Here is a 17,378-nt window from a genome sequence, read left to right as displayed (position 1 = left end):
GGAACGTTACCTGAAAATCCTAGACGTCTCTTCACGGCCTGAGAAACTGACTATTCCTAGAGGGAACGAAAGTCCTCACTTGCCTCAGTGAAATGACCCCAAAGATATAGAATAGCCCCCCACAAATATTAACGGTGAGTTAAGGGGAAAGCACAAACGCAGAGATGAAATTAGATTTAGCAAATGAGGCCCGCTAACACTAGAAAGCAGAAAATAGAAAGGGAACTGTGCGGTCAATTAAAAACCCTATTCAAAATATCCACGCAGAGATCGCTCGAGCCCCCGCACCAACTAACGGTGCGGGGGAAGCAACTCTGTACCCCAGAGCAAACCAGCAGAAGAAATCACATATTAGCAAGCTGGACTAAACTCATCATACACAGAAATCATATTGCAGACTGATGAGCAAAAAATAATTAAACAGAACTTAGCTTCTCCTGAAGAGACTGAAACCGAAGATAATCAGGAGTAATCAGAATAGCACTGAGTACATTGACAGCCGGCAACAAGTGGAGGTGAAGCAGAGCTAAATAGGAAACTCCCTAGTGCATAACGAGGCAGCTGATCCAACCACAGATCCGCAGGATAACAAACAAAGCCACCAGGGGGAGCCCAAAAACAAAATTCACACAATACCACCTGTGACCACAAGAGGGAGCCCGAAAACAGAGTTCACAACACCTAACCATAACCTAATCACAACCCTAACCCTAATCCCAACCCTAACTCTAATCCCAACCGTAAATGTAATCCATACCTTAACCCTAACCCCAACTCTAGCCCCAACCCCAGCCGTAACTTTAGCCCTAACCCTAACTTTAGCCCCAATCCTATCCCTAACTTTAGTCCCAACCTTAACTTTAGCTTCAACCCTAACCCTAAGTTTAGCCCCAACCGTAACCCTAACTTTAGCCCAACTCTAACCCTAATGGAAAAATGGAAATAAATATATATTTTTTATTTCATTATTTTTTCCTATCTAAGGATGTGATAAATGGGGGGTTCTTTTTTTATTTTGATCACTGTGATAGGGTCTATCATAGGGATCAAAATGAACCAATAGGAACAAATCTATTGTTGCCGGGTGCCGTCCAGGAGATCTCGGCGAGCACGCAGCGCATGTGCCTGCCATTTTCTTACCAGAAAAAGAAACAAGCGGCTGTGGGGGGAAGCAGGAGGACCCAGAGACACTGGTAAGTATTGGGTGGGGATCGGGGGACTCTATTTCTCTCTCAACTTATGTGCGATCACATCCGAGGAGAGAGAAATAAAATCGCAAATCGGACTTTTTTTTTGCGGTCACCATTATAAAACCGACCTGAATCATGTTCTCTGGGGTCTCGGCTACCCCCGGCAGCTGAGACCCTGGCAAAAATCTGACTCTGGGGGCGCTATACACTTTTTCCACAGCGCCGTTAATTTCCGGCGCTGAGACTTAAATACCCTTAACTACCGCCATTAAAAGGCTTATTGGCGGTCGTTAAGGGGTTAATTTGTTTACACAGTTAAAGGGAATCTGTCAGCAGGATTTTGCTACCCCATCCGAGCATAATGTAGGGGCACAGACCTTGATTCCAGTGATGTTCATTTCTGCACTTCTTGCTCCAGTTGTGAAGCAATCATTAATATATTTGCTGCAGATCTAGCAGTGCTCTGAATGCTGAGCTCTGTATAGCTCCACCCATAACAAGTGCAGGAGAACCTGTCATATTTACACTATATAATAGTACTAGATGGCAGCCCGATTCTAAAGAATCGGGAGTCTAGAATCCATATATACTTTATTTATTCAAATGTAAGAATAATTTGGTGCGCGGGGACCCTCGGCCTCCGATTTGGTTGGCGGGGCCCCACGGCCTCCGATTTGGTGGGCGGGGTCCCTCTGCCTCCGATTTGGTGGGCGGGGCCGCTCGGCCTCCGATTTGGTGGGCGGGGACCCTCGGCCTCCGATTTGGTGGGCGGGGCCGCTCGGCCTCCGATTTGGTGGGCGGGGCCGCTCGGCCTCCGATTTGGTGGGCGGGGACCCTCGGCCTCCGATTTGGTGGGCGGGGACCCACGGCCTCCGATTTGGTGGGCGGGGTCCCTCTGCCTCCGATTTGGTGGGCGGGGCCGCTCGGCCTCCGATTTGGTGGGCGGGGACCCTCGGCCTCCGATTTGGTGGGCGGGGCCGCTCGGCCTCCGATTTGGTGGGCGGGGCCGCTCGGCCTCCGATTTGGTGGGCGGGGACCCTCGGCCTCCGATTTGGTGGGCGGGGACCCTCGGCCTCCGATTTGGTGGGTGGGGCCCCTCGGCCTCCGATGTGGTGTGCGGGGACCCTTGGCCTCCGCTTTCGTGGGCGGGGCCCCTCGACCTTCGATTTGGTGGGCGGGGCTCCTCGGCCTCCGATTTGGTTGGTGGGGCCCCTCGGCCTCCGATTTGGTGGGCGGGGAACCTCGGCCTCCGATTTGGTGGCGGGGAACCTCGGCCTCCGATTTGGTGGGCGGGGACCCTCGGCCTCCGATTTGGTGGGCGGGGACCCTCGGCCTCCGATTTGGTGGGCGGGGACCCTCGGCCTCCGATTTGGTGGGCGGGGCCGCTCGGCCTTCGATTTGGTGGGCGGGGCTCCTCGGCCTCCGATTTGGTTGGCGGGGCCCCTCGGCCTCCGATTTGGTTGGCGGGGCCCCTCGGCCTCCGATTTGGTGTGTGCTCTGCCTGGGGCCACTGTGCTCTACCTGGGGCCCCATATGCTGCCTGGCGCCCCTGTGCTCTGCCTGGGGCCCCTGTGCTCTGCCTGGGGCCCCTGTGCTCTGCCTGGGGCCCCATGTTCTGCCTGGGGCCCCTGTGCTCTGCCTGGGGCCACTGTGCTCTGCCTGGGGCCCCATATGCTGCCTGGGGCCCCTGTGCTCTGCCTGGGGCCACTGTGCTCTGCCTGGGGCCCCATATGCTGCCTGGGGCCCCTGTGCTCTGCCTGGGTGTAGGACACTGGTGACGTCACTTATCTCCGGACATTAGCTCCGGACATTAGCTCCGGACATTAGCTCCGGACAAAGCCACGGAAGTTGGCACAAATTGCAGGAAGTAGTATTCTAGGCAATTATATATTAGAAGTGCCTCAATTTCACGTCCTCAACACATTTGGTAAAATAAAAATAAGATGGATAAATCTTTTGGTGTCTCTTATGCCGACATGTTTTCTGCTGCATTAAATACTTCCTTCACCTCCTGTTCCGAAATGCTGCCATTAATAACATTTCAATTTGCTTCTTATTCCTCCAAAAATTCTTTGGTTATTTTGTAAAATTTGGGATCCTTAGTTAGATTCTAGAATAGGCGTTCTTGCTGATGGGTGAAAACATTTTTTGCAAAGTGGTCCTTCCTAAAGGTGTGTCCTGGTGAAAAAAAAATAACAGTGGCAACTTATAAATCATTGGGAACGCCCTCTGATGGGAAGAACTGGACACATTTAACCTCATTCCCATTAAAACGGAGCAGCTGGGAGCATGCCCGACCACCACTTCATCCATTCTCTACGGAAATGTCAAGTGCAGCACCTGTCGTTGGACAAATGGATCATTATCTTCTCAGTGGACAGGTGAGGGTTAATGAGGGCATAAAAGTGCACTGTTAAGCCGATTGATGGGGTCCCAGCAGTCAGACCTCCCCAAAATATAAGTGATCACCTATCCTGTAGATATGGGATAACTTTTCCTCACAGAACAGCCCCTTTAATGACAGATATAGTGTTATGATAATAACTCGGATCTGTGATGTCTGCAGACCCATGATACATCTGAAGCTGATTGTACATAAATACGACGCTATAATCATTAGGAGGCCATCATCTAAATTGCTGAGACTAAAAGTTGTTTGTTTTCATAACATGGATTAGAGAACTAGAACAACTTGCTCTTCCGTCACGTACGGTGAATGTGCAATATTGGCAATAAGTCATCACTTAGTGGCGCAACTTGTGTAAACTGGTTTATCTGCTTTGAACGTTACAGAACGTTTAAGAACATGAACTTTTTCACTTTCCGGTGCAAATTTTAAAACATAAAATAAGACATTGACAGTCGAATAGTTTTCTTTGGGTCACGTTAATAACAAACAATTCCCCCTGCCTAGTTTCTGAAACAAAGTCTTTTATTCCCCACTACACAATGTGATGCCATAGCTGTAATGCATGCCCATGTCCATGTGTCCGGGCAGAACATCATTAGCCTCTCACATGCTTCCGCAGTGAGTGAAATTGGCATTTTTTCATCCTTGTGCAATGAATCGCAAAGTGTTCGAACTTTCAGGTTTCTGTGAATTTCAGGAAATTCGACTTTGATCCTCCGTAGATAGATCCTCTCACCTTTAGTTAATTTAATTAAAAGTCACGTCTTACCCCAGTGCACCCTTCATCAAGACCGGCATGGAAAATGCCACTCTGGACGAATCCGGGCCAATATCTGAATATGAATAATAAACATTTACTGCTGTTTACAAATATTAATCTCAGATTTATTTAAAAAATTGAGACTTTGATTTTCAAATTCTATCTCATAGATTGTAGAAGAGATGTTTTATATTCTGCCATTTTTCATGAGATATTTTTCTTTTACATTCTTCGAAGATTGAAGATTGAGCTCAGTGGTAAGACACAAGGCATCTCTGCTTTGTAATGCAGCATTTGATGTTAAACCTCAGCTTCTACAAGGTTATAGTAATTCCACTCACGCCCTCATCACAGGGTTACAGCCAGTCATGTCATTGAAAAGGCACACTGCAGTCACAAGCTTGAACTAGTTTGACATGTCACCTGATGTGTGCTGCACGTCTGTAGATATAAATGGCGAGGGTGACTCAGCTTCTTAACTCATTGTTATGTTACGTTCCAGTTTCCATTCCATGTAAGTTGCTGCTGTCTGAAGATCCTGGGCAGTGATGATCTGTTACTCAGCCTGTTTTAAACCCTGATACAGATTTCTGGAATGTCTTTATTGTTTTAGGGAAGGTGTATATAGTTTAGAGAGCAATGGGAATTGGCTGATGTCTAGTGTTGAGCATTCCGATACCGCAAGTATCGGGTATCGGCCGATATTTGCGGTATCGGAATTCCGATACCGAGATCCGATACTTTTGTTGTATCGGGAATCGGTATCGGGATCGATATAATGTGTAAAATAAAGAATTAAAATAAAAAATATTGATATACTCACCTCTCCGACGCAGCCTGCACCTTACCGAGGGAACCGGCAGCCTTCTTTGCTTAAAATGCGCGCGTTTACTGCCTTCCGTGACGTCACGGCTCCTGATTGGTCGCGTGCCACCCATGTGACCGCGACGCGACCAATCACAAGCCGTGACGTAATTTTCAGGTCCTGAATGCCTAATTCTAGGCATTCAGGACCTGAAAATTACGTTACGGCTTGTGATTGGTCGCGTGCCGCCCATGTGACCGCAACGCGACCAATCACAAGCCGTGATGTCATTTTCAGGTCCTGAATGCCTAGAATTAGGCATTCAGGACCTGAAAATTACGTCACGGCTTGTAATTGGTCGCGTCGCGGCCACATGGGCGGCACGCGACCAATCACAAGCCGTGACGTCACGGAAGGCAGTAAACGCGCGCATTTTAAGCAAAGAAGGCTGCCGGTTCCCTCGGTAAGGTGCAGGCTGCGTCGGAGAGGTGAGTATATCAATATTTTTTATTTTAATTCTTTATTTTACACATTAATATGGATCCCAGGGCCTGAAGGAGAGTTTCCTCTCCTTCAGACCCTGGGAACCATCAGGGATACCGTCCGATACTTGGTGTCCCATTGACTTGTATTGGTATAGGGTATCGGTATCGGATTAGATCTGATACTTTGCCGGTATCGGCCGATACTTTCCGATACCGATACTTTCAAGTATCGGACAGTATCGCTCAACACTACTGATGTCTGAACAGAGCCCTATTTGATAGCAGTCAGCAGAACGGGTAGGTAGTAGTTGAATACACATACAGATCACAAGACAGCATCTTTCCTCTACTATTACTCACAATATTATGCTAATGTATCTGTCTCCTCACCAAGACACTGTGACATGACTGCAGGCCTCTGCTCACAGACAGAGAGAATGAATGGAGAGGCTGTCACCTCATCATGCGGAATAGAAAATTGATAGCAGCTGATATCTCTGCAGATTTCATGCTATACCTTTTGTGGCTTGCCATCCTTGTGGAGTGCCTTAATGACTGTCTTCTGGCCATCTGTTAAGTCAACAGTCTTCCCCATGATTGTGGAGCCTAATGTTAGGTGTCAAGTTCCCAATGCTGCACAGGGGGAATCTTAAACCATGTCCTCTGCGGTCTCCTATTTTTCCCCAGCTGCAGAAGAGCCTGCTCAGCAAAGATGTTGGTCCCCGCATCTTGCTCAAGCTGATGCTGTGCGCCTGGGTACTGCTGCCGTCCCAGATCCAGCTATTGTAACCAGCGCTAATCAGTGGCGAACAGACACTCCAGGGACTGTCCTGATTTTTCGCTACTGAGCATGACTGTGGGACGACCTGTCATTGGAGGTTGGAGGTCACATGCTCAGGTCCTCAAGTGGCTCTGATTGGACAACTGGCAAGGTCCCGGAAGGCTGCAATGATAACGGAATCACATGGCCTCTCGGCTTGTGTGGTTGCGTGTTTGATACCTGGTGAAAGCTCCTAATCATCCCCCTCCCTAGTGCTGTTATATGTGGTTTGGGTGTTAGAGCTGACTAGCGGCAGTTTGTGCCATCCTGCCCAAGGCACGATCATACTGCATCAATTCAGCAGCGTTCGCCAGTGCGGCGCCATGAGCATCTAGTGCACTTTCCAGTCCCTAGCTAGGGAGTTAGTGGCGTCCACCAGAACGGCGCTGCACACACTCAGTGCGCTAAATCTTTATTAGTTAGTTTACTCCCTGGCACCTCAGTTGCGGCGCTGAGTGCTAGTGGGTCTAGTGGGACTCTAACCCCGTGTCCTTGGGGCAGAGTCCTGTGACCAAACACTAGCGTTCACTCTGCGGTATTGCAGCCCTGTAACGCAACAGGGTTCATCTCCGTGCATACCCAGTGAAATTAACCCATGTGTGTTCTCATTATACCACCATATACTGTCCGCCATAACTGAGCAGCAGGTGTTATCTCTGCACGGTGGACCCCAGGCTGCAAACACACCTTACAGCTTCCTTTATATTATTTGGCACATTCCGCCAGCCCTAACACCTACTGAAGCAGACCAAGGGACCTTGTTAAATGCTTAGGAAGTCTTTGCAGGTGTTTTTTGTTAATTATACTAATTCACTGAGATAATCATCAAAATTAACAGAAATAAACACTTGAAATAGATCACTCTGTTTGTAATGACTCTATATAATATATTAGTTTCAATTTTTGAATTGACGAACTGAAATAAGTTAACTTTATGATAGGGTTGAGGTTAATGTCACCTTTGTATTGTCAGGTGACATCAAGCCCAGGGGTTAGTACTGGAGAGGCGTCTATAAGATTACTAACCCCATAGTCGTATTGTAAATAAAAAACAGTAAAGTAAAGTCCTTTATTTGAAAAAATGACACAGAGTCCTTTATTGAATTAAAAATAAAAAAGACACGTGTAGAAGATAATAATCCATTTGTCCATAGACGACTCTAGCACTGCTACATCGACTTGGCACCTGAACGCTGTCATGTTATGAGCTCAGTGCCTTGCGATGATGGCAAAAAGGTGAGAGGAGTGCATATCCAATTAACTCCTTTCACCTCACTGACATCACCACAGGTGTCAGAACTTTCTTTGTTTCTCGTGGTGCCATCAGAAAGGTCATCAGAGTTCAGAGTCAATGAACTCCTTTCACCTCATTGATGTGAAAATAACGTGACATGAAGCTCAATGAGAGCTTTCCCACGGCGCTCGTGCTGACGTCATTGAGGTGAATATTGGATATGAACTCCTCTCACTTTTTTCCCCAGCACAGTGAGGCAGAGAACTGCGCAAGCATGCGCAGCTTAGTGTCTCAGCAGCATGACAGGCTGAATGTCATGTCAATATTCAGCAATGCCAAGTAGATAAAGCAGAGCTAGTCATCTATGGACAAAATGAATTATTATCTTATCATCGGAGAGGCCAGTAATATGGTTCTTTATTTTTTTAACTCTTTTACAGAGTAAATGGGCATAGAAGGATTAACTTCACATCAGTATAGTTAAAGTATATGGTTATTTATTATTTAAATTGTTTTACAGGGAACATTGGTTCATTGGAGTAGGCATAAAGGTGAGTATAAGTTTGTTTTTTCATTTTTAAATAAAGAAACAAAAGTGTCTTTATTTCAAACAAAGGTCTTTATTCAGGGTGTTTTTTATTTACAATATGACTATGGGGTTGGTATTGGGGGGCGACTTATAAACACCTCTTCATTACTAACCCCTGGGCTTGAGGCCAGCTGTCAATACAAAGCTGACATCAACCCCAATATTATCATCCCACTTTCCAAAGCACCAGGGCAATTGGGAAGAGCGAGGCTAAGTGCCAGAATTATGGATGCTCTTTTTCTGGGGTGGCTGACAGCTTGTTTTTTTAGTTTGGGATGGGGCCAATATCCATAACCCCTTCTTAGCCTATTAATATCAGACTGTAGCCATCTGCCCAACCTTTGCTGATTAATATTTATAGGGGAACTCTACATATTTTTTGGGGGGTCCCCCGTTTTAATACCCAGTAAAGGATTAGTAAACAGCTGTGAGCTGATAATAACAGCCTGGGAAGTTCCATGTGTATTACCCCCTTCCTTGGCTATAAACATCAGTTCCCAGCTGTCTGCTTTCTTCTGCAGCTTAATAAGATTTCTGGGGATCCCACACCATTTTTTTCAGAAAATAATTTATTTAGTAATAAGATACATTTATATAAGCTACACACGCAAAGCACTGATTATAGATCTCACTCACATATTTATATCTATCTATCTATGTACTGTATGTATACATATATATATATTTATATATATATATGTACATTCATGTGTGTATGTGTGTGTGCGCGCATATGTACACGCGTGGTCAAAATTGTTGGTACCCCTTGTTTAATGACAGAAAAACCCACAATGGTCACAGAAATAAGTTGAATCTGACAAAAGTAATAATAAATTTAAAATATATGAAAATTAACACATGAAAGTCTAACACTGCTTTTCAACCATACTTGCACAGAATTTAAAAAAAAATAAACTCATGAAATAGGCTTGGACAGAAATGATGGTACCCTTAACTTAATATTTTGTTGCACAACCTTTTGAGGCAATCACCACAATCAAGCGATTTCTGTAACTGTCAATGAAACTTCTGCACCTCTCGACAGGTGTTTTGGCCCACTCCTCAAAAGCAGACTGCTCCAGTAGTCTTGTGTTTGAAGGTTGCCTTTTCCAGATGGCATGCTTCAGCTCTTTCCAAAGATGCTCAATAGGATTTAGATCAGGGCTTATAGAAGGCCACTTCAGAATAGTGCAGTATTTTCCTCTTAGCCATTCTTGGGTGTTTTTAGATGTGTGTTTTGGGTCATTATTCTGTTGCAAGACCCATGACCTGCGATTGAGACCAAGCTTTCTGACACTTGGCAGCACATTTCTCTCTAGAATCTTTTGATAGTCTTGAGATTTCATTGTACCCTGTACAGATTCTAGACACTCTGTGCGAGATGCAGCAAAGCAGCTCCAGAACATAACAGAGCCTCCTCCATGTTTCACAGCGGGGACAGTGTTCTTTACTTGATATGCTTCATTTTTCGATCTGTTAACGTAGAGCTGATGTGCCTTGCCAAAAAGTTCCAATGTTGTCTCATCTGTCCATAGGACATTCTCCTAGAAGCTTTGTGGCTTGTCAACATGTAATTTGGCAAATTCCAGTCTGGCTTTTTTTTATGATTTTTTTTCAATAATAATATCCTCCTTGGTCGTCTCCCATGAAGTCCACTTTGGCTCAAATAACAACGGATGGTGCGATCTGACACTGATGTTCCTTGAGCTTTATAGTTCACCTTTAATCTGTTTAGAAGTTTTTCTGGGCTCTTTTGTTACTATGCGTATTTTCTGTCTCTTTGATTTGTCATCAATTTTCCTCCTGCGGCCACGTCCAGGGAGGTTGGCTACAGTCCGATAGATCTTAAATTTCTGAATAATATGTGCAACTGTAGTCACAGAAACATCAAGCTGCTTGGAGATGGTCTTATATCTTTTACCTTTAACATGTTAGTCTATTATTTTTTTTCTAATCTCCTGAGACAACTCTTTCCTTCGCTTCCTCTGGTCCATGTTGAGTGTGATACACGCCATGTTACCAAACAGCACAATGAGTATCTGTAGCACTATATACAGGCCCACTCACTGATTCCAAGATTGTAGACACCAGTGTTGCTAGTTAGTGGACACACTTTGATTTAACATGTCCCTTTTGTCACATTATTTTCAGGGGTACCATCATTTCTGTCCAGGTCTATTTCATGAGTTTTATTTTTTTTTAAATTCTGTGGAAGCATGGTTGAAAAGCAATATCTGACTTTCATTTGTTCATTTACATAGATCTTTTATTTATTATTACTTTTGTCAGATTCAAGTTATTTCCGTAACCATTGTGGGTTTTTCTGTCATTAAACGAAGGGTACCAACAATTTTGACCATGTGTGTATATCTCAAAAGACTAACCGTCACTTCCAAACAGAAACATGTTGGATATATATATGTATATATATATATATATATATATATATATATATATATATATATATATATATATATATGTGTACGTATGTATTGAAGAGTATTTCCCTGGAGAACTATGTTTAATAGACAAAGAAGTACTCTTTAAAAATTAATGTTAAAATCACATTGCATATGGATTTCATTGTTTATTCGCTTGTCATTTGAATATCAATATCAACAATGGATGTTGTTTTATTAAAAATCGGATTGTAAATTGCTTGAAAATGTTTTCATTTCATATTTAGGGCTACTGCTAATCCAAGAACAAAAAAAAAAGTTCCCGAGTCTGGGCAACAGTCTGTGCTTTCATTCAGAATGTTGTTCTGACTTGTCAGAGCCTCAGCAACAGAGCAGGTTGGTTAAGGACATAATTGTGATATGTAATTTAATTTTATACATGGATACATAATTTCCTAAGAAAAAATTGCATGGAGTTTAGAGTTGATTTTCTTTTTATACTGAAAGTGTTCAGTATGAAACAGTCCTTTATAAGGGCCTTAAATCTAGGCTGCTTCACTATTTTGTGGATCAACTGCATCTGGGGGTCCTGCATGATAATAAACAATGCAAATGCGACCTTACAAGATATACAATCTGATGCTATCAGAGTGCAGGATCACAAGAATGCTAGGTGAGTGGGGGTTAACTCTCACATGGGTGTCCTTAGGTCTAAGGCTACTTTCACACTAGCGTTTTTTGCAATCCGTCGCAATCCGTCGTTTGGGGCAAAAAACGGATCCTGCAAATGTGCTCGCTGGATGAGTTTTTTTGCCCATAAACTGGTATTAGCGACGGATCGCTACACATCGTGTCCGTTGTTCGACGGATCCGTCGTGTTTTGGCGTACCGTTGTCACAAAAAAAGTTCAGTGTAACGTTTTTTTCTCCGTCGTGTCCGCCATTTTCGACCGCGCATGTGCGGCCAGAACTCCGCCCCCTCCTCCCTGGACTGCAGAATGGGCAGCGGATGCATAGAAAAACTGCATCCGCTTCCCACGTCATGCAAAAAATTCACAACGTCCGTCGGTACGTCAGCCCGACGCATTGCGACGGACCCCTACCGACGGAAGTGTAAAAGGTGCCTACGGAGTAACGTTTCTTATTGTGAAGTGTGACATACCGGCTCTGGGGTACCAAGGTAAGGAGGCTTATTGCCTCTTCAGGGAGGAAGAGGACTTGAACCCAATAGTGCCACCTGTTGGAAGAAACAGTCCTTCAGTTCATTATCGATCCTTTACTGATTCTTGCAATATGCCTTAGGATAAAAGCCAAATCAGAATCTCAATTTGCAGACCGTGTTTTAGTGTACTGCCCCTCATCATTACAAAGTATGAGAACTGATCTGGCTAGGAGAGAGGCTATGGACTGAGGTTTAAGGGGTAACTTTTCTTGTCATACTGGCTCTGGCATGTCAAGGTAAGGAGGCTTATTCGCCATGCAATGCTCCTCTGGGAAATGTAATATGCAAATTGCCTCTTCAGGGAAAAAGAGGACTTGAACTCCAGACACTAAATGGGTATTTTAATGCACTGTTATCTTTTAAAAGTATGACACATGCACAATGTGACACTATATAGATACATGACAGCATGCTATGGACACAAGCACTTTATGAGCAATGTGCGGCACAATATATGTATTGTATGTCAACCACTGAGTGCTGTATGTTCCATGTGAGTATTATTCGGCTCAACAAGGGCACAGTATTATAATGAGGGGGAGTAGTTTGGCTATATGTGGTTAGATTATACTGATGAGATCGGTATTTGGCTTTCCATCTAATCTGCATGACACTATTTTATTAGAGCACTTTACTCTGGGCAATGAAGTAAGCAATGTGTAACTGGGAAGTGTATGGCACTATTTATTTACTGACATTGTCGGAGTATGTTATGTATAAATATGGCTGGTACTAGTGTGAAGTCTAAAGAAATACCCTGATGTCTCTTTCTCCAGTCTGAAATATGGGTAGTCTAAATAAATGTAATAAATGTTCCCATCATATTGAAAACAAACCTTATACAAATTATCATTTGGTTTCTGCAGCGTACGTACAGGTCTGATGGGAAATCTCAGCAGATGCTTTTTCTTGCTGCTCACACTACAAACATTCAGTGACTGCAGCATATGTAAAACTTTCAGACCAGCTGCAGTCCACCCCTGAGTATATTGTGGAAAACAAGAGCCTTCATACAGAGACTTATTTATAGCTATCTAGCTATACCAAAAAGGCTTTATCGTGAAGTTGAAAACTGATTCATGCTGCCCTAACCCAATGCAGCCATGTTTTTTTTTTTGGGGGGGGCAGCATGGTGACTGTTCCTGATCACTGGCTAGCACTGTTCCCTTATGGATATGCAATCCTGGGAACATCTGAAAGAAGTTTATATTTTCTCACTATGTTTGCTTGGGTCTCCTACGGGTACTCAGGTTTACTACCACATTCCATAGAAATAACTGATAGGAATTTAGTTTGTGAGCCTCAAAGTGGACAGTGATGGCAAGGTCTGTAAAGTAATATGTTGGCTTTATATAAGAGAGCATAATAAACATGTAAGTACTCTAAAATGCTGCTGCTTTTCATAGAAAACATACTTTGCAGGGCTGGCTTGGCCCTAGGCTTCTGGGATAATTAGCCCAAGAGTCAGGACTCCAGGAGCTTCTCTCCATCCTGCTCCAGTAGACCAACAAGTTTCACTTACTGTGTGTGTATAGGAAAAGTCCTCTCAGTCTAAGGATGCAAGATGGGTAGAAGTTCTCAGGGACCTACCTCTTGGACTAGCCATCTAGTTTGGTCTCGACAGCTGTCAGGGTCCTACTTCTTGGACTAGCCATCTAGTTTGGTCTCGACAGGCTTTTCAAAGTATATCTTCTCTGAAAAGCTGCAATGTCACGGTAGACTTTAGCTATTGTCAACATTAGAAGAATGACTCCTGACATTTATATTTACATATGTGGATTTGAATATGAAATAAGTGTATAAATAATGTTTACTGCCTTTAGCTATCATTACAGTTCTGGAATGTTTTCATAAACGTGACAGCAGGAAAGTTTCCTGTCACAAGCTAAGGGCAAAATAGAGATGAGTTAATCGATGGAAAGTTCAATTTGAATTTTGTTAATTTTGCAGGTCCTGGCAAAATTGAAATAATTTTTGCATCTGATTAGTGTAAATCTCCAAAAAATAACACCCGACTGCTTTTTACACATTGCAGAAGAGTGCATCAGCCACAAAAGGCATAATACATTGAAGCTATCTCATCTAGCACAGCCAATCAGGAGGTCTATCATGGCCTGTATGATAGCTTAGCCAGAGAATTCAGCAGTTTAAGGCAATTTAGAATAGTGCGAGTACGTCAGAGCTCACAGCTCAGCAATGGAGATAGGAAGTGAAAACATTGGACAAATACCCCAGACAGTAATGTGTTGTACAACAGCAGCAGTGAAGAAGATGAGAGCAGAAGTTTGTGAATAATTACAGAGATTCAATTGATAGAAGAGGGGCCAACAGCAGTGTCAGACTCGGTGTGATTGATAAGTGATAATAATAATCTTTATTTTTATATAGCACTAACATATTCCGCAGCACTTTACAGTTTGCACACGTTATCATTGCTGTCCCCAATGGGGCTCACAATCTACATTCCCTATCAGTATGTCTTTGGAATGTGGGAGGAAACCCACGCAAACACAGGGAGAACATACAAACTCAGGGAGAACATACAAACTCCTTGCAGATGTTGTCCTTGGTGGAATTTGAACCCAGGACTCCAGCGCTGCAAAGCAACAGTGCTAACCACTGAGCCACCGTGCCGCCCAAGTGATATTATGTAACTGCTATTAGTCCTGCTGTATTTGAACAACAATTACACATTTTTCTTTTTCATTCATAATGCACTTAAAAGCAGAAGTCAGCACCATATTTAAAAAAAAAATCTGAAATCATTGTCATTTAGATAAGGTGTAATTGTTTGTCATGGAAACCCCTTTTCTGGGACAGCTAATTTGGGGCGAGACAAAATAAGAGATACACCTGAGATATACCAGAGATAAGAACACACACAGCCATTATTTTGTCAGTCTTTAAGGCTTGTCTGCTCTCAGATCCTAAGCCACAAGTACTTTATTATACCCACAGGAAGATAAGGGGTATGGCTTAGTACTTACCTAAAGGATATGTAAGTTTAGAGACAAAGGACCATAAATCTTGGGTTCTGCTTGCTACCTTGCTACCTTCTTTGAAGAACTAACTAAAACCAACTGTCAATGTAGAAACACTTTTTTAGCAAAGCCTGCCAACACCCTGTCTAATTGTTTCTATGACTGAAAGATATAAAGCTAATACAAACACAAAGTTATTAAGGATAGATACTGTATATAAATATAAGTTGTGTAAATGATAATCAAAGCAAAATATAAAATATTAACCATAACACTTGCCATAAGAGACAGGCTTGAGTTTTTGCAATTTTTGTGTAATCTTTTCTGTGAAGGAGAAGATTAAAAAAAATTCAAAATAGAATACAAAATTCCCTGAATTCTAAAAACTTAACTGCAACAATCCACCTTACAAGGTTGCATGATGAAATTATATACCTGTACTTGCACTTGTAGGCTCACAGTGAATTTATAGTGCAGGTTGATGAATACTCCCATCAGCTCCGCCTGCTCTTGTTGTTATTAGAGTCAGCAGGCTTAGGCTGTTGGGAGTAGTACTCACATCAGTCGACGCCTCTGTGACCCGAGGTAAACTTTTTACCACCTGTCACAGCTGCTAGCGCTCTGACCAGCGGTAAGAATCTTGCTGTCGATCAGAGCTGGCAGTGTTTCTCGCAATGTCAAGCAGATTACAGCATGGGAAACACCTGATGTTTGGGGTGCCGAACCTAAACAGTAACACGGAATGCTTGGAGAAGTCCATGTTCATGGTCCGAGCCCGAACAGTAGGTGTTCTGTACGGACCCCGAACTTTACTGTGCGGCTTCATCCATCACTAGTTATAATTCTATGTTGAGGTCATGTTGTCATTACAACAAAGGCTATATTTGTGTTAAAAAAAAATTTGTCAATGGGGAAAAAGCCTAATTTACTTTGTTAGAAACTATTTTGGGAACATAAGTAATCTCATTCATACACATTCATGTGCTGTTCACTGTAATGCATACATCCATATCTCTACTTAGAATAACCTCCTTATACATGGTTGTCTTACATTATCTTGTCTTTATGAAAAGACATGGGTGGAAATTTACTATCCTAAATGTGCCAGAATTCTAGTATAATTTTTGAAAATAAAAACTGTTAATTCAATGCATCATATTTGTTATGTGTTTTAGACACTTTCTATTGTCTGCACAATATTGGTGTGTGGCTTCATGAGAAAGATCTTAGTTGATGGAAAATTGGATGGTCTATTATGTGATACTTTGTGCCAAAAATGAGTCAATATTTGGGCACAAATTTCTGGCACAAAGAAAGCCAACTAAAGCATGGTATAAATTTAGGCTAGGTAGTGTAAGCAGTATCAAATTTATAAACCGGAATATGCCACTGTGATCAATCTAGTGCAGTTAAACACTTTCTAGGCTAAATTAACACAGACTAAAAAGTCAGCAGTTTTTATTTATCTCCTATTTTAAAAAGGAGCCAGGCACAGGAAGAAGACTTTGAGCCTAGGAAGGTGCAATAGAAATAAAGAGAAATTGCCCATTGGATAACTCATTCAAGGACTGTTCTCCACGTGCTTAGTCCCCTTATAAACCATATATCTTCCGAAATAACTAATTGCTTCCATGGTGAAGCATAGTTCTGTGATGAGGGACCCTATCTGGATTTCGTAGTGCTGTGGTTTGAGCAGCCTGAAACTGATGACACATTTCATTCATGGAATTCTTCTCTCTTTTCTAGAGGTTATAATGAATTGAATAAACTGTCTATTGTTTAGGCTAAATATTAAATAACACATTTTTGCTAATGTTTCATAGTGTTTCTTAACATAATTTAGCACATTGCCATCATTTTATTTTTCTGACTTTACATCATCCACATTTGTCCACCACCACACTGAATATTAGATCAAACTTTTTTTTATCTTCTTCTTAAATTAATATAGATAAAAGGCTGTTTCATGTCATTCTAATTAAAGTTTTTAATAATCTTTTTCAGAATATTTCTGCTTTAAAGGATGCCGGATATGCCAGTGGTGCTACAACATACCCCTCCAGATGGAGGATGGGGATGGGTAATAGTTTTCGCATCTTTCATTTCTATCGGGTTTTCGTATGCATTTCCCAAAGCCATTACAGTTTATTTCAAGGAAATTCAGGAGATATTCAACACTTCATACAGTGAGATTGCATGGATATCGTCTATTATGCTGGCCGTTATGTACGCTGGAGGTAAGTTGGACAAAATTTTGTTTTTATGAGATGAGCAGTTTGAAAAAAACATATCAATTAATTTAATTTTAGGTGGAAAAAAAACATTTTAGCTACTAATGTACATTTACATTATGGTCTGGATTATTTCATTTTTTTCATTTATATTCTTTTTTGATCCTTTTGTCGCTTTGCCCTTGTGCTCAGACAGCCTCTATACCACCAAGCTTAGTCAAATGTATGAGTTTCATATAACTTAATCTGATTA

At 42.6% G+C, this 17,378-nt stretch overlaps 1 protein-coding gene across 2 annotated transcripts in view; it reads left to right on the top strand.

Annotated features, from left to right (window-relative positions):
* The window catches only part of LOC143776220 (monocarboxylate transporter 2-like), a 208,429-nt gene that overhangs the window by 101,776 nt on the left and 89,275 nt on the right, over nt 1-17,378 (top strand). For both annotated transcript variants that reach the window (XM_077265376.1, XM_077265375.1), the window contains exon 2: nt 16,899-17,131. In XM_077265376.1, the coding sequence (XP_077121491.1) occupies nt 16,918-17,131 (214 nt within the window). In that variant the 5' untranslated portion in view covers nt 16,899-16,917. The remainder of the gene's footprint in view (nt 1-16,898; nt 17,132-17,378) is intronic.

Source organism: Ranitomeya variabilis, chromosome 5, assembly GCF_051348905.1.
Source record: "Ranitomeya variabilis isolate aRanVar5 chromosome 5, aRanVar5.hap1, whole genome shotgun sequence".
NCBI lineage: Eukaryota > Metazoa > Chordata > Amphibia > Anura > Dendrobatidae > Ranitomeya > Ranitomeya variabilis.
This window is presented reverse-complemented; position numbering and strand designations above follow the sequence as displayed.